Source organism: Punica granatum, chromosome 7 (genome assembly GCF_007655135.1).
Source record: "Punica granatum isolate Tunisia-2019 chromosome 7, ASM765513v2, whole genome shotgun sequence".
Classification (NCBI taxonomy): domain Eukaryota; kingdom Viridiplantae; phylum Streptophyta; class Magnoliopsida; order Myrtales; family Lythraceae; genus Punica; species Punica granatum.
Window position 1 is genome coordinate 10,573,710 of NC_045133.1, and position 17,567 is coordinate 10,591,276.

Consider the following 17,567-nt stretch of genomic DNA (forward strand, 5'->3'; position numbering starts at 1 on the left):
GGGTCTAACATAGAACATATCATTCTGAATCGGAGGACGACGGATTGCCTCACTTCTTCGGTTAAGAATCATATCCAGGAGGCGAAAGGACAAATGCGGTTGGGATTTGAAGACATTTGAGATCAATTTGTTTAGGCGATAACTTTTAGAGACTAATTATGTAATTATATTATAATTACTTAAGTAGTGTATTTTTCAGGGATCAAATCGAAAAAGCAACTACAAAATTGATAGTAAATAATGAAATTTTACTATTAGGAAGTTGAATAAGAAGATTAAAATAGGAAATAAAACGGTACATTGGGGGGAAGTTCTTGCCAACAACAGTCACAATGGAAAAGCTTTTACATGCGATCGATTATACAACACAGAAGCTTCAATATAATCACTTAGAGAGTCGTAGAAAATCCCAGGTAAGGGGAGAGATTTCGAACATTCTGATTCCGCTACATCATTGTGTGTTCTGAGCCTGCTTTGCTTCGATATCCTGAAGCCGGAGGGTGACTGCTCGCTTGTGGGCATCGAGGCCCTCAACTTCTGCCATGACAGCCACATGTGGCCCCAGGTTTCTCAGCCCTTCCTCTGTCAGAGACTGTACGGTCATGTACTTCTGGAACGAGTCGAGCGAGACCCCACCATACATTCGTGCGTACCCATATGTAGGGAGGACGTGGTTTGTCCCACTCGCATAATCTCCCACACTTTCTGGCGTCCATGGCCCTAAAAACACAGAACCTGCAGAACAAATGGAGAAGTTATAAAATCTACGACCTTCGGGGACCCAATCTTGCTCACATCCCACAGTTATGTTGGCATAGTTTTCAAGATCGGAGCGCAGATCAAACCAATACTTATCAATTCATGCACTCAACTGGGTTCTTGTAAATCAGACAAGGATCGCCTGAAAAAACTTGTATCTAATAAAATCATGGAAGCTGCTTCGAAGCAAGACAAGCCAATCCACTGAGAAATTGGCATGAATCTTCCAGGTTAAATGAGTTTATTTGCATATCCAGTTTTCCTAATAATTAGACAACCAAGAGGGGTAGCTGCATGTCTGATAAAATTTTCAGAACCGCTACATATTTGGATACAACTGCAGTACCGAGACCTTAAATAAGAAAATAATTCAATTCCCAGGTCATTTGGTAGATCCAACAACAAGATTGTGCAAACAACAGCTGCTTAGGCAAATCGGAATTCGCTGCGAGCAGTACATGATCTCAATGCCATGCATATGCCTCTTCCAAAAGAAAAGGTTCTAGATTTCAACATAAGGGCGCTCGAGTAATCCTAGGCGTTTGACTCAAAAGTGCTAGAGTAGTCTAAAGATTCTAAACCACAATCTCCAAACAGACAACTGTCAGCATCTCAAACTTGAAATTCAAAGGGACTAAATAAGGAAAAATCCTCGAACCTAACTTGAAACTGCACATATATATCTTTGCACGAACTAACCATAATAAAGGTGACAACAATAACAAATTCACTCCAACTTGCAGGAGATAACCAGTAAATACACAATTAACGTCATACCAGCATTCTCAATGAAGCACTCCCACTTTTCAGCATCCTTCACATTTACTATCAAATGCTCAGGAGCATATAAGTTCGAAAATGAAACTGCCTGAAAGAAAAAAAATTAGTTTCTCTTTGTCAGTGCTATACGATGAAAAAAAGTATTGAACACACAAAAAAGGAAAAAGGAAAATAAAAAGAAGAAGCCAAAGACTTCCACAATATACATTTGCACTGGTTTCTGATACAAAGCTTCTGCTGGACCAAAAAACCTTCTCTTTTTCTTTTTTTTTGAAGAAAAAGGTTTCACCTCCATCCTCTCACATTGCTTTGAAAGGGAGATTTAGTCGTAAAAGCCAAAAGCTCTACTGTAAAGGGTAAAAAGTGAAAAGACAAATGCCACAGAAGCAGAATTCTACGATTTAGTCCTAGACTGCATCCACATACGGTGGATAAATACTTAACAATTGGTCGATAAATACTGAAGATGGTAGATAGTCAAAAGGAAATGAAAAGACAAACCTCAACCATATCACGGGCGAAAACAGTGAAACTGTGACTAAGGGCTTTCAAAGCAAATTCTCCTCTCGGAAGACTCTGGCACTGCTTGCTAATCTCTTCCTCAATAGCTTTTATATCCACACCATCTCCAGCTATTACAAGAACAACCTGACTATCAGGGCCATGTTCTGCCTGAGAGATATCAATAAGATAACTAAGGAATCAGCTAATGGAAATTCAAGGTTATATGAATGCTCTTAACAAGGTCAGAAGGGTACTCTCACTCGAAATTTCTCCCCTTAAAGAGGCTAAGAGGTTCTAGATTAAACATATAAGATTGCACAAACTAGTTTAAAGTAATAAAAAAACCGAAAAAAGGAAAAACATATTGTGAATAGTCAAAGATCATGAGTAAAGTCAAATTCTAAAAGGTTTGAAGGTTTTTCTAATCTTCCTGAAAAGGGTCAAATTTGATTGCATCTTTCTATACAGTTCAAATTTCACATCAACCTCACGGGTTTTCTGATTATATTCTATAGTCTAGCATGCGCTAACCAGTTAAAGTAAACAACATATAGCCGATATTCTTGTTCAGATGTGACATGTTCTCCTGAAAAGCAGTTTGGCGGTATTGTGAAAGCTCTTTTCATTCTTCTAATTAAGGAGTTTAATCAGAAAGATACTAGTGAATCCACGCTATGAGTTTTAAAATATTCCATATAATTTGAACTTCCAAAATTTCTAATTTTGTCTGTAAATAAGGCAAAGACAAAGTGAAAAAAAGGGGAGGGAAGAAATAACAAGAAAGGTGCACAGAAGCCGGACCAACTAAGAATCTCACATTCCTTGTGAGACTGGTGATGAGATCAAAAACAAAGACGAATAGGATGCAATACTATTTATACATGGCAAATGAAAGAGTTTAGCATATCAAGACCCAAATACTACAAAATTCAATCATCTGATTTCAGATACATGAATACAAGCAAGTACCTGTGAAAGTAGGTCAGCAGCTATGTGCACAGGGCTCGCATGCTTGTCTGCAATGACCAGAACTTCTGAAGGACCCGCAGGCATGTCAATCGAAACCATGGCTTCACTATTCTGATTATATGACCAAAAGTTGAAAGACATGCAATCAGCTATATAATCAGGATATACAACTGGACAAAGATCAGCAATAGAGTCAGCCAGAAAAAGTTAAAAAAACATTACACCTGGAGAATCATTTTTGCAGCTGTTACGTACTGATTTCCGGGGCCAAGAATCTTCTCAACCTGTAATGCACTGAGATGATTAGTCCCAAGAATGAAACCTATTATTCACCATAACACATATTTCAACTGAAGAAATTAGATATATTCTAGTGCAAGCAAATAATTACGTATCATTCATTAAAGAAAAAGGAGTTAACATTGTTTAATTTAATTCTTAACAAAAAAATGGTAAACCACCAATCTCATAGTCTGGCATTACATATTGAATGAGTGTCCAGACTTCATTTCTCCGGAAAGAAAAAAAGTGAAAAGTATACCGATATTGTGTTCTCTCTGCTTTAGAAAAAGGCCCATTTTCATATTTAGATTGAGCTTAAACTATTTCTTAGAGGGACCACAAAAAGTGAGGAGATACAGCCACAGGGAGAGGGGCAAGGACAACAGTTATCATCTACTAAAGTGTGTCCTCATATAGCTAACAGAGCAGCTTTACAAACTCTGGCCACACTAGCAAGTTTAGACCGTCAATTTGGATGAGAAACCAACATTTCTACTAAACATGAGAGAAATTTGATTCGGAATTCAGTCATTTCAAACACATGTTTCAAAGAACAAAAGATGTCCAAAACAAAAGAATGTCAACTCTTTATAATTTCGTTGGACCAATGTCCACGCCTAAAAGCCAAATGAGCACCTTTGGGCAAGATTCAGTTCCCCAAGCCATAGCTGCCACGGCCTGAACAATCAAAGAAATTGTTAGTAAACAAGTGCCCAAATATGAGAAATTGGCAATCTGAGGTAGAAGAATAGACCTGAGCTCCCCCGGCTCTCAGGATGTGGGTAACACCAGCTTTTTTGGCACAGTAAAGCACCTCCTAAATGATAAATTGGAAACATAGAAATTAGTCAGGTATGGCGGTTTAAGAGAAACACCACGAAGTGAAGGAAAACCTGGCTCGTGAATGATAAAGAAAAACCTTGCATATGCTTCCATCACGACCTGGGGGAGTTGCAAGAACAACCGTTTTGCATCCAGCAATCTGTGCAGGCTGGTGCACAGAATAAACTAAAAGTCAATCAAATCTGTTTACCTATACATTAGCAAATGAATATATATTACAATTTGTTAAATCAGCAAAAGCTCCTGTATCTAGTGGCTATGATCAACTTACAACTGCAAGCATCAAAGCTGTTGAGGGTAAAACAGCTGTCCCACCGGGAACATAAAGACCTACTGAACCAATGCTCCTTGCCACCCTTTTACATTTAACACCCTGATACATTTGGAAAGTCCATGAACAAGCATGAATTTATCATCCAAAAAGTATGGGAATAAGATATGCCGAAATGAGATATCATAAGCAGTAGAGAGAAAGGCGAACCTATCTTCTCTTACTTTCATGTTTTCAGTGCTTTTCTCCGGTGACTTTTGAGCCAAATGGAAGGCATATATATTGTCATATGCCACATCAAATGCTTCTCTTACTACTGTATCTAGCTGCACAAGAACAAACCAATATATATATATATATCAATTCATAAAGTATGGTCACCATTGCAAAAGAAAACCAAAAGCTATGACACAATTCATGTCCCCTTAATAACCAGAAAAACAATAAACGAGCACTGCCGAAACTTTAAAATGAATTAGCTCTGCAAAGGCACCTCTGGGTCTGGAAGATCAGACACATTCACAACTATCTTTTCCAGCTCAACTTTGTCAAACTTCGCAGTGTAGCTAGATAAGAAACAATCATAATACAAATCAAGGACAGCCACGAAGACTTTAACTTCATTGAAATACTGGCATTGGAGATGCAACTAGGAAGAAGAAACTAACTCTTTAACTGCAGCATCGCCTCTACTGTGAACATCATCAACAATTGGATTAACCTACTCATAGATACGCCAATGTTAGCAATGTGTGATTTTAATACGAAGATATTCCTTTTTATGAAATAGTACATGTATCAATAAGTACGTGAGGTTAAAACTCACCAGACCAAAGATTGAAGAGAAATCAATACGAGGCCGGGCCTTGAGGCTGTTGGCCTCAGCATGAGTGAGTTCTGACAGCCTGTAAGACTTCATTGCACACTTTACTCTTGATCCTGCATACCGTCCATTTATCTATGCTGTTATACAAAGCCTGAGAATACTTCTTCGAGACTCAAAAGGCGAACATCATACAACCCATACTCCATTTCGGCCAATATTTAGATGGAGCAAGGGGAAAACAGGGACAATCTACCCCGAAATATTTTAATTTCTATCACCATGTCGACTTATATACTAGCTGTGATGAAATTCTGTACTTCTCACCCGCTCAAACTCAAGATATTAAACTCCTATTCATTCCGTGCCACCCCAACCAAAGTTCAAATTATCCATCTATCCTTGGGTCCCCCCCCCCCCCTGAAAAACCAATGCGCCCAATCAATTCCCTTGATATGTAGCTCTTTTTTCTAAGGTGTACGTTCCAAGTCGTTCCCCCAAATTTGAATTTCAAATCATTGCAACTATATATCATTTTCCATAATAAAGGAAGAACACTCTTCGATCTCACCTTCACTTTCCCAAAAAATAAGAACCACTTGGCGAAAGACACAGCCATAAAATATGTAACAAAAAACTATGCAATTCCCACATCTTCTCGCTCTCACCGATCCCCTCACTCCCTCTTAATTTCCCTTTCCATCCAAAATTGTACTTTCTCAATTTCCTTTCAGCGCATAGTGCCATTTGAGCATATAATTCATCCATTTAGCATAAAAAAGTTTCATACTTGTCCCCATCTTAATCTAAAATTGACTAAAAGCAGCTACGATTTTCAATTTGCATTTCATCCTTCCAGGCTTGTTGGCTTCAATCACCGAAGAAGCTAATAAAACTACAATGCACTGAACGAGAACAAGGAAGGCCAATAATTCGTACCAGCAATGAAGCGACTGGATTGGCAATATCTACTGCAGGGTGAGGCGAGTAATCGGGATTTCGGAAACCGGTGGGGTTTGGAGATCAAAATGGCGCTCCGATTAAAGCTGAGTAGCTGACTGTCCATCACCGCCTTCAATCAGAATGACCCAAAGAAAAGGGGCCAAAAAAAAAATGCAGAAAGTGATAAACGTTGACATACTGTATAGAGAATAAAGCATTGCTCCACAGAGTACTAAGTCTAGGAGAAGGGAATGAGTCTGTCGAGGAGGCCGTACCGGAGCTGACGCCGGGCTCCCTCAAGTTATCTTACTTTCCAGCAGCTGGGCAATGGCAGAGCGATCGCCCGACGAAGCAGAAGCTATGAAACCACCACCAGCAGCAGCAGGGAAGAAGAAGACGAAGAACAGGAGAATTTGATAGTAAGGGTTTAGAAATGGGCCGTCAGACAAAACAAGACAAGACAAGGCTTTTGCGAAATAAATGTTCCAAATTGGGCTTTGTTGTCCGTCAAAGGGTTCAGCTCAGCTCAGCTCTGCTCCGTCTGGTGGTGGGTGTGAAGCTCTGCTTCTGCTGCCGTTGTTCTCGGTTGGCGGAAGTTCTTCCCCTTCTTCTGCACCCTCGCCCTCGCCGATGTCCGTCTTTCCCCAGCTGAAGTAGATAAATTTGAAGAGGCAAAGCGGCAGAGCAAAAGAAAGCAGCAAACTTGCCATATCCCTCCGCTGCCTGCCACGGTTGTGAAACCGGCCTCGGTACGGCCGCCTCAACCGCCTCCTTCCGACCATAGGCCGTCTGTAAGAGGGATCTTGATTGAACTAAGAAATATCTTCCAGAAGCTAAAAGGGGTACCCTGAGCAATTGCGATAATCGGGTTCGTCGAGGTATACTAGCAAATGCTATAGCACATACAATCATACTCAATTCTTGGTTTCGTCCGGTTACTAATAAGTTCTGTTGAAACTGAGAAGTTTAGCCCTGCCTACCATCCATACTATCAGTTTTCCGCCAAAAAAAAAACCTCCTATGATTACCCACTTCGCCGAGCACTAGATATCGCCAATCGAATTGCTTCCGTGCTGGTGCAAGTTACTCTGTTTCTTTTTTCTTTCGTTGCATTCTTTTAGCTTCTTTTCTGATTGAAGAATAGTCTATGATAGATAAAAATGGCTTGTTGCAAATTTCTATAGCTGAAATGATTCGGTAGCATAGGGGTATTTCATATTAGAATCAGGCATTTGCTGAATTGCAGTGTATCCACACGTAGGTTAAGCCGATTGTTGATGATGCTTACACAGGAGGCAATGCTGCAGCTCAAAAGTTAGTTTCTTCTCCCTTTGATGCATGTAAAGATATAAAATGAAATTGATGTCTTCGTGTTTGTCTCTAACCTGTATTATGATTTGTGTTCTTATTTAGGTACGCTGCAAAGTTTGACAAAGTTGTACCAAAAAAGATGTGAATGTGTCTGATGTTTGAGACTCAAAGTTGCTTTGCACGGCTAGTTCATTGTAATGTTTCTGTTATGCTCATTTATGGTTCTACAGCTATTAGGGGGATATATGTTTTTTTGTCTTAATTTGTTGTTTTCGTTGCCATCTTGACATCTTTGAAGAGTTAATCTCTTATGTTTTTCTCTTGTGCAGGCAAATGCAGTAGCAAGACAAGTGTTTGATGTGGCATACTTGTCGATCTTTCCCTTTGAAAGTATCCTTTACCCCTCTTCTACTGTTCTTGGCCTCAGCTCCTCCTTTGCTTCGCCTTGGCAGTATGCACACTCGTACTACTTCTAGAGTTGTCAGAGACGAAGTTGCTGCTCTCAGAACCGTCGGTGATGCCTTGTCTTGCTTCGATAGGATGACTCAGCTGCAGCCTCTGCCTCATGTTTTTGAGTTCTCTCGTCTGCTAGGGGTGCTGTTGAGGATGAGATACTACTCCGAGGTGATTAGTTTGATAGAACGCATGGATGTGTTAGGGCTTACTGGCCATATCTCTGTTTGGAGTATCCTAATAAATTGCCTTTGCCATCTCAAGAATGTTGGTCTCGCGTTTTGTGCTCTGGGTAAGCTCATTAAACTTGGGTTTCAACCTGATCTGGTGACTATGACCACGTTGATCCATGGGCTCTGCATTGAGGGTAAGATTTCGAAAGCAGTGGTACTAGTCGATGAGATGGTGAAGATGGGATATGAACCCAATGCAGTTACATATGGAGTAATTATAAAAGGTCTAGTGAGGACAGGCAAGACTGATTTGGCGGTCGGACTGATCACTGAGTGGGAGTGTGTAAACGGCAGGTTGAGTACAGTGACCTACAACACCGTAATTGATGGACTTTGCAAGGAGGGACGGTTAATGGAGGGTCTCAGCCTCTTCAGCAGAATGACCGACAAAGGTATTCCACCCGACATGTTCACTTACAGCTCTTTGATTCATGGCCTATGCTGCTCAGGCCTGTGGAAAGAGGCAGTTGCTTTGTCATATAAGATGGCTGCTAAGGGTTTCCAATCAGATCTACTGATTTATAGCTCCTTGGTCCACTGTGCATGCCAGCTAGGTCAGTGGAGAGAAGCTGACACTTTGCTGAAGCAAATGCTGAGAGAGGGCATACAACCTAATGTTGTTACTTACACTGCTTTAGTTCAGGGTCTTTGCAATGTGGGTCAATGGTGCGAGGTCCAAAGACTATTGCATGAGATGGTGCAGAGGGGAGTACTTCCAAATGTTAATACATACAATATTTTGGTGGATGCACATTGTAAGGAGGGGCTGCTTCCTAAAGCAGAACATATTTTCAAGATGATGGCTCACAAAGGTATAGAGCCAGATGTAGTTACCTATAATGCATTGATGGATGGCTATTGTCGTCAGGGTTTCATGGATAATGCTGCCATATTATTCGACTTGATGATTGAAAGGAGGTGCTCTCCTGATGTGTTTACTTATAGTATATTGATCAACGGTTATTGCAAGGCTAAACAAGTGGATAAAGCATCATTCCTATTTCGAGAAATGCTTGGCAAAGGGTTGATTCCTAATGTTGTGACATACACCACTCTAATAGGTGGCTTCTACCAAATTGGAAACTCTCATGTTGCAGAGCAGTTATTTTACGAGATGCAAGCTGCTGCGAAACAACCGGACCTTCAAGCCTATGCAGTAATGTTGAATGGCTTATGTAAAGCAAAACAAATGGATAGTGCAATGATGCTATTTCAGCATATGAAAGACCATAAGTTGGAGCCCAATGACGTGATCTACAATATCCTCCAAAATGGTTTGTCCAACATTGAGAAACTGGCATGCTCACAATAATTCCATAAAAGGTATTGCGCACATGACATAGTTACCTATAATGCCTCAAAATTCAGTGTTTTGCTTAATCTATCATAAATGTTTGATCCATTTATTGGGGAATCTTTAGATGATGACATTAATTGCAAGGTGAAGATTTTCTTGGTTGGGAAGGAAAAAGCTGGAGGCTTGCTTGTTTTACTTTTCTTAATAATTTCTCCGAAGTAGAAATATAACCATGTATCTTGAGTTCTTGGGTTTAGAGCAGGGCGTGGCAAGTCATTGGTTTGATCAATTGCTTTGAATGCTTAAATCTATCAAGTAGCATGGCAAAGTATAGCAAATTCTTTATTCTTTATCTGAGGAAGCAAGGTTATATGGTAGAGTGGATAATGCACAACATGTAAGTCGAAAGGGATATGAGAATATCTAGTTTCTCTTTTTCTTTTTCTTTTTTTTTGGTTGGTTACCCAAACAACTATTGTACCAGAAACCGGAAACTTGTACACACCAGGGTATTAGTGACGTTATGAATATTAAGGCTATATGAAGTTATATTTTCTTCTGCTGAATTTATTGTAGGAGAAAGACTAGTGCCCGGCACAGACTGTCAACACTACAGTCTAAATCGAATTACGGACTATGATGCCTGCAGGATCAAAGATCAAGGTAATATGAACTCAGTTTCTTGTTGGCTGCATAATTCTTCATAAGAGCAGTTATATCTTTTGGTCCTGTCTTGAGTTATAATTTAAGTTCCTAATGTAATTGGGGAGTGGGAGCTTAGGCCGCTGACATTTACAGTTTTGCTTTCATGACATTGGCAGATGGGTGTACGCCAAACATAAATTTTACTTATCCAAAAAAAAAAAAAAAGGGTCTTACAAACCAACTCTTTCCACCTAATTTACTAGTTTCCCTGTAACTTCGCTGGGTTGATTAAGCCTTTCTTGTTTTTCTGCAGAGTTTGACAACACTTGGGGTCGCAGAGGGAGGCAAAAAAGCTGCGCTAAAAAGTATTGCTGGCCTTCAGGTACAGTGTCTGGGCGTTGGTCATTTCACACAAGTTTCCAGCATGTTATGTACTCAACCTTGGGTTTCCATGCCTTACTGTCCAGGCTGATAATGATGTTGTTCGACATGAATTTAAGAGGAGGGTCAAAACGGCAGGTAACTTCCTGATCTTATTCGGTCTCTGGGGAAGTTATGCTTCTTATCATCAGCTTTGAAAGAAAAACATATTCATTTCATGTCATCTGCATTCTTTTGTGAATGATATTATTGGAGGTAATGAGTACCTGATTTTGCCAGATCGGAGAATCATCTCTCCTGCAATGACCTCTATTGTAACTTTTCTATCTCTGGGAACGTAAAGTTTGGAAGCTCCCAATCGGTCTTACAGATCTTCAGTTTGTACACCTGATCATCTTACTAAGAAGATTGGCCAGATTGCTTGATTTGTGTGCGTGTTGGGGTGGGGGTGGGTTACCTCTTGAAAGTTAAAATAGATTGTCTTGGTTTATGAGAGGAAAATTGTACACTGACTGGTTTGGAAGCGCAGATATAAATCAAAACATTGTCTCTTTACTTCTTTCACGCTTCCAAATGCAAGTCATCGATTTTCATATAGCAAAGAGTGAGTTGCCTGAGTGGCATTAATCTTCTCCATGTTCTGGAAATCACCAGAGACGGAAACAAAGCAAGCCCAGGAGCTGCTCGACCGAAGCAACAGACAATTGCTTGAATTTGAAGAAACCTGGTTTGAGAAGGAGCTTCACAGATAAGTAACCGTAGGCAGCATTTCCAGGAATCAAATTTGGCATGCTGCAGTTTTCTATGTTTTGTAGTGCATGCATATTGGTTCGTACAATACCTTGAAGGGAGATTTAGTACTTTGTCTTCATTGGTAGAGCCGGAATATAACTTTTGTTAGCTGGTGTAATGTCGTGGAAGAGTGTTGGTCGGTCAGATGATTTTCGGTGTAAGAACAGTTACTTACTTCTGCCAGTGAAGCATAATTTTCCTTCGAACGAGTACAAAATTGTCATCATGACAAATTGCAATTATATATACGACTGTATCTATCTATACTATTATAAGGGGAAGAATCTATTTGGTGTAACATTTAGGTGCGATTGGTGCATTTCTATTTAAGATTACTGGTAATTTAGATTCCCACTGCGATAGCTTTTCACTTTTAAAATTTCCGGTAGTGTTCATTACCATGATAGTGTTTACACATTACTAATAATCTTGCTGGTAATCTAGAGAGGGACCCTAGCTAGAAAAGTTGATTGGCAAAGTGGATTATCATAACCATCTAGATTACCAGTAATCGGTTGCAGTCAAACATGGTAATCTGTGGGTTTCAGGAAATTTAAAATCAGATTTCCAGAAATCCATATATTTGTTGCATAATGATATCGTAGAAGTATATCTATTGATTACATTTTCCTGCAGAGTTTTTTTTCATTCAATTAAATATTGAACTATCATATTAGGATTAGAGACTAGTAAAAATATTTTTTTTTTAAAAAAAAGCTTTGATTGGAAAAGGGTGGGGCCCTTGGCCGGCCACTACCCCACAGCTTGAGGTTGCCAGCGGGTTATCATAACCATCTAGATTACCAGTAATCGGTTGCAGTCAAACATGGTAATCTGTGGGTTTCAGGAAATTTAAAATCAGATTTCCAAAAATCCATATATTTGTTGCATAATGATATCGTAGAAGTATATCTATTGATTACATTTTCCTGCAGAGTTTTTTTTCATTCAATTAAATATTGAACTATCATATTAGGATTAGAGACTAGTAAAAATATTTTTTTAAAAAAAAAATCTTTGATTGGAAAAGGGTGGGGCCCTTGGCCGGCCACTCCCCCACAGCTTGAGGTTGCCAGCGGGTTATGGTCAGAACCCGCTGGCGACCTCAATCGAGTGGGGGTGCGGGGGTGGGTGGCCCGTGGGGGCAACCATCCCTCCAAAAAAAAAAAACCCCACCTAAGAGTCATATGCAGCAAAAGAATGAAAGACCGTGGAGATTTTCTTGCAAATCTAGTTAAATTACCTCTCTTAATAGGAACTATAAGATTATATATTTTAGAAATTTCAAAGAGGAATAATAAATAATCATATTGCAATAATGGAATATTTTCTCAAATATTTATCGGCAATAAACTTGAATTTAGTGGCTAAAAAAATGTAGTAATTTTAATGTAATATTTTCTTATAATTTTTAAATATTTAGGAATCAAATTTACGGAATATTAAGAATACCAAAACCATGTTCACTTTAGTTGAAAGGATCTAATTCTCAAAAGCAAAACTCTAGAAGACAAGAAAATTACGATGAAGAAATCAAATTGAGCATAACATTTAGAGCAACGACAAGCAATAGGTAAACTCTTTCTCATTCGAGTTTTCTCCTTAATCTTTGTGTAATTAATTTATACACATTTATTTTAATTTTTCTCTTGGTTTCAATTAGATATGGACAAATTAGTATACTTTCATATATACCTCGACTTTAGCCCTGTCCCTGAGATCATTTTCTGGCTCCGTCCCTGGTCCCAGGGGATTTGTTTAGCGTGGGCGGGCCCACTCAAATGTGGGCCAGTCCAGTAAAAGGGTGGGTTGATTCAGGTTCAACTTCAAAATAGCATTCCGCATTTTACCTGGATTAGACATGAATGCCTTGTTTTAAATAGAAAAAGGTGAAAGCCTCACGCCTTGCATGGAAAATATTTGTAGTTTAGGGCAAATTTCATGCAACTTGTAGCTTGCAAAGGCTGCTTTCAAATCAACAAACCATCTGAGCCTGGCTCAGGTGCACGCTACTCACAGGATTAAGCCCGGCGTGTTTGTTAGCTCACATGAGCCTGCGGAAACATAACTTTTATAATACTATATAAATTTTTTACTGAGCTTATGAGTGATTGAGATCTTTTTCAATTAAAAAACTCAAGCTAATAAGTTGTAGTATACAATCTCATATAAACACAATTATTTCCTTATATATTTCCAAAGTGGGACAATCAATCCTTAAGACTATGGGGTTTCTCCTTTGCATCTCTGATGCCATGGGGCACCATCAGAGACGTGGGGGAGAGAAGCCCCAGCTGAGAGACGCCTCTCTCGTTTGAGAGACCCCTACAGTTGCTGTTGCGTGGCAGTTCCGGCCCCATGCGGTAGCAATTGTTCTTTTTTTTTTATTTTGTTTATCTTTTGTTTATTTATTAAATTAATATTATGATTTATTAATTAGTAATTAATATTATTATTAATTAATTAATTTTAATAATTTTGAGTTACATTTATTAAATAAATATAAATATGTATGTGGGTCCCGCTCCCATCAGAGATTCCAAATCAAAGATTATGATTGGAACGGTTTCTCTTTTTATGGAGTTTGTCTCCGTCTTTTACATGCAGTGTGGGGCTCGGATCAAAAACTCAAATCAGAGACATGAATTGGACATAGCCTAACGGTTTCCTCTCCCTTGGTTCCTGCAAGCTCTCAGTCCTCTCAGAAACTCCAGCTGCAGCAGTGAGCATAAGCCTAGATCTTCGAATGTAGCCTAGAAGGATCAGACCAGGGATAGTAAAACCTCATTTGGTGTCTCTAGCAGTGTAATTGTGAAGTCTGTTATTACTGTAGATCTCGAGCCGGAGCAGAATGCGGTTCAGTCCCGAGGCTGAGCAGAATTCAGTTCAGCAACGGGATATAGTATTGGAAATGTACAAGAAGAGTATGCAGCTGTTCAGCAAGTCTTTGGCAAAGATATTAAAGCCAACCTATGGACAGAGCGTGAGAAAAACAGCCTTGGAAAGAGCTCAAGCTTAAAGAGAAGCTGCAGCATGCCTCGAAGAGCAATGGGTCCTGCCTGCGTGTTTTACGAGAGCAAGGCCTTCTTCTAATCCTTTATCTGATCTACGTATGTATTGTCCTTAGTGGTGAACTCCCTAAGATATCTTTCCTTTCGGTTCCATTAGGTTGATGCCTTAAACAGATAGTTTACATATGGTTTGCACATCTCCAACAATTGCGACGCTTGCTGTTGTTACGGTCTGCTTACCTCTACATGTTTTTCCTTAACTATTGCTTGGCTCTCGATCAGCTTGTGACTGCTAGATCATGATTCGCTGCATTCTCCTGCAAAAGTGATCATTTATGCAGGTTTGCTGTAGTGGGTAGAAGACCCGTCAAACCAGACCTTTTCGGTCTGCGTGGAGACTTGCTTTCGGGTTCGCTCAAGTGAAATAAAAGCTGACGAACACCTGCTGGATTTATGTAGCCTTTGGCCTTAGAAATCCCATATATCGTGTTCCTTTTTGAGTACCTCTTTCTGATCGTATAACATTCCGTAAGTTTCTACAGAGAAGTTAATGGTGGTTCATATTTTGGCTTCTGAATCTTTTGGCAGCGGGATCCAGCTTCGAGTTAATTGGGAGAAGTGACAGAGGAGATGGTAATTGATTTCTATTTCTGTACGTACACTTGAGGAATCCGAGTCGGAACTCAACTGAAGCTGCCCACGGGTTTTCGAGAGCCATCTAGCCGCGCAGCTGGTAGACAGAGAAATTTTATATAGCTTTTATATCAGTTTATTCATAACAGATGAATGATAACATATCGTAATGATATCCTAGACCAATCTAGCATATTTATATTTGTTCATTCAACATATGGTACTCAATAACAGCTACGGCAGCCTATGATATATTCCGAGAGACTTGACAAAGAACTATCTTAACACTTTTCATCAACAAACAAGAAAATGTGACAAGCCTGTCTCATGTTTGTCGATAGATATTGATAATATAATTAAATAAAAATACATCAAAAAAATCCCATTGGTTTCCGCAAAAAACAATAAAGTAGAGCAAGGAGTTTACGAATTTCAGAGCAATTCAATTGTCGAGGAATCTACAGCAAAGCCACTATCAGGCATTTTTCGGATAAGCTCTAGAGCAGCTAACTCTTCATTGTTCTTAAGAGAAGCCCTAATTAGAATGTTATAAGAAACAGAATTTGGAGCACATCCGCTGTCTCTCATTTCTTGGAGCAACTCATGGGCCTCGTATACATGGCCTTCCTTACATAATCCGTTTATGAGAGTGCTAAACGTCACCACGTTGGGTTGACACCCTTTTCCGAGCAAGGTTCTAAAGAATCTCTTGGCATCTTCAAGTTTCCCATTATTGCACATGCCGTGTAGGAGGATATTATAGATTACAATGTCGGGACTGACCCCTTGCTCTTTCAGTTGTCGGAACAATGCCATTGCCCTATTGAGATGATTGTGTTTACAATATCCATACAAGAGGATAGCATGCGTTTGAAGGTTTGGACAATGACCAGTATCTTGCATCTCCTTGAAAAGCTCCTCAGCAGCACAGAAGTTATTGATATGACAGAAGCCACCAATAAGAACGTTATATGTCACGACGTCTGGAGCCAAACCCTTGTGAAGCATTTCACGATACACAATCACTGCCTCGTCCATGCTTTTCCCCTTGCAACATCCATCTAACAGTGTGTTATAAGTAACAACATCGGGGGAACAACCTCTTTCAACCATCAAACGAAGTGCGTTCTCAGCATCATCCATTCTATTTTGGAGAGAGTATCCAGCAATCAGAGAATTGTACGTGACAACCGTAGGCTCAATATCTCTTCGAATCATAGCATCAAGAATGGACTCTACTTCAAAAAGCATCCCATCCTTACAAAATGCATCTAGTATTGTGCCGAAGGTTTGAACATCTGGGGTGATGCCCCTTTGAGTCATTTCGTTTAAGAGCAATTCAACCTCTTCCCATTGTCTTTCAAAGCACCTAGCATGAATCAAGGTGTTATATGTGATAACATTGGGCGGAACACCCTGATCAATCATCCTATGGAAGAGCTTCAAAGCCTCCATCAACCGTCCTTCCTTGCATAGATAGTCGAGTACAGTGTTGTATGTAGCAACACCCACCCTGCAGCTTCTTCTGCCCTCCCACTTCTTGAGCAATCCAAGGGCCAGAGACGTCTTGCCTGTCCTAACTAAGCCCTTAATTATCGCTCCATATGTGACTGCATTGGGCTCAAACCTCTCTCTTCCATAACATCAACTAACTCCACAGCTCTGGAAAGTTTTCCCATAATGCATAGTCCATTGACCAGAGTGGTCAAGGTCACCACGTTTGGTTTAAAGCCGAGTTTGAGCATACTGCCCATGACAGCAAAACCAAGATCCACCCTTTTCAGACGACATAGGCAGTTCATCCAAATACTGAAACTATGAAGGTTATAGTTAACACCGGCAACATTCACCGTTTTGATTAAACCAATAGCGGCAGCGTGATGCCCCATCCGGCAAATGACCCCAAATAGCAGGTTGAAATCAGCGGGTGAAGGCAAGGGCCGGATTGTGATCATCCCTTCAAAACAAGACAATGTTTCGTCGAGGTTTCTAAATCCAACGTGCTTGCAACTGTACCTCACTTCATCCAAGAACAACTCAGCCTTATTCGCCTCAGAAATCGCAGTTTTAGTGCTGAAATCGTGACAACAGAGAGACAAATGGAGAAGATTAAGTTTGCAATGGAAGAGAAGGTGGCTTACCGGCTGTTGAAGAAGATGAAGATGAAGAAGCCATGGAGAAGTAACGGAAGGAAGGAAGGGGAGACTTCTTTTCAGCCTCAGCGCCATCTTCCGCAGGTCGCAGAGAGAGACAGAGACAGAGATAGAGAGGGGGAAATGTCAGGACTGGGAATCGTGAGCTGAGGAAGAAAATGAACAAGAAATTATAAAAATTGAAGAAAATGAAGAAGAAATAATAATAATCGTGATGATAAATTAAATATAAGTGAAGTTAAAACGCAGTTGAGTTAAAAAAATTATTTATTTGCCAAATGATGCCTAAATTATCATTTCACTCCCTAAACTTTTATTGAATTTGAAACATTACCCTCCAATACTTTGTTTTTTTTCAGACTATTTGCCCCCCAAGTTTCTACTAATATTATTTTAGTTACAGAAATAATTTAAAGCAAATATATTATTAGTGAACTTTCGGCTAGGGGTATAAATGAGCTGAGACATTCACAAACTTCGACCTC

General features: G+C 39.8%; 2 protein-coding genes and 1 pseudogene across 8 annotated transcripts; 1 reads left to right on the top strand and 2 right to left on the bottom strand.

The window, feature by feature from the left end:
• Nucleotides 1-231: 231 nt before the first annotated feature.
• On the bottom strand, nucleotides 232-6,777 carry LOC116214131 (histidinol dehydrogenase, chloroplastic). 3 transcript variants are annotated; one of them, XM_031549445.1, is made up of 15 exons: nucleotides 6,449-6,777; nucleotides 6,171-6,303; nucleotides 5,235-5,347; nucleotides 5,077-5,129; nucleotides 4,902-4,974; nucleotides 4,633-4,734; nucleotides 4,409-4,510; nucleotides 4,214-4,285; nucleotides 4,049-4,111; nucleotides 3,931-3,972; nucleotides 3,237-3,296; nucleotides 3,013-3,123; nucleotides 2,041-2,211; nucleotides 1,537-1,627; nucleotides 232-735 (listed from the first exon to the last, which is right to left on the bottom strand). In XM_031549445.1, the coding sequence occupies exons 2-15, from the start codon at nucleotides 6,295-6,297 to the stop codon at nucleotides 452-454; spliced, it is 1,464 nt and encodes a 487-aa protein (XP_031405305.1). In that variant the 5' UTR covers nucleotides 6,298-6,303; nucleotides 6,449-6,777; the 3' UTR covers nucleotides 232-451. The 3 variants fall into 3 exon arrangements, with proteins under 3 accessions (XP_031405305.1, XP_031405306.1, XP_031405307.1); XM_031549446.1 differs by having other exon boundaries at nucleotides 6,171-6,289; nucleotides 6,449-6,590; XM_031549447.1 differs by having other exon boundaries at nucleotides 6,171-6,289; nucleotides 6,373-6,516.
• Nucleotides 6,778-6,909: 132 nt separating this feature from the next.
• On the top strand, nucleotides 6,910-11,497 carry LOC116214128 (pentatricopeptide repeat-containing protein At1g62914, mitochondrial-like). 5 transcript variants are annotated; one of them, XM_031549442.1, is made up of 9 exons: nucleotides 6,910-7,051; nucleotides 7,435-7,487; nucleotides 7,587-7,678; nucleotides 7,814-8,982; nucleotides 9,232-9,493; nucleotides 10,044-10,130; nucleotides 10,426-10,494; nucleotides 10,580-10,631; nucleotides 10,773-11,497. In XM_031549442.1, the coding sequence occupies exons 4-5, from the start codon at nucleotides 7,842-7,844 to the stop codon at nucleotides 9,480-9,482; spliced, it is 1,392 nt and encodes a 463-aa protein (XP_031405302.1). In that variant the 5' UTR covers nucleotides 6,910-7,051; nucleotides 7,435-7,487; nucleotides 7,587-7,678; nucleotides 7,814-7,841; the 3' UTR covers nucleotides 9,483-9,493; nucleotides 10,044-10,130; nucleotides 10,426-10,494; nucleotides 10,580-10,631; nucleotides 10,773-11,497. The 5 variants fall into 5 exon arrangements, with proteins under 5 accessions (XP_031405302.1, XP_031405298.1, XP_031405301.1 ...); XM_031549438.1 differs by having other exon boundaries at nucleotides 7,814-9,493; XM_031549441.1 differs by having other exon boundaries at nucleotides 7,814-9,493; nucleotides 11,148-11,497.
• Nucleotides 11,498-15,206: 3,709 nt separating this feature from the next.
• On the bottom strand, nucleotides 15,207-17,257 carry LOC116214129 (annotated as a pseudogene).
• Between the last annotated feature and the right edge of the window lie 310 nt (nucleotides 17,258-17,567).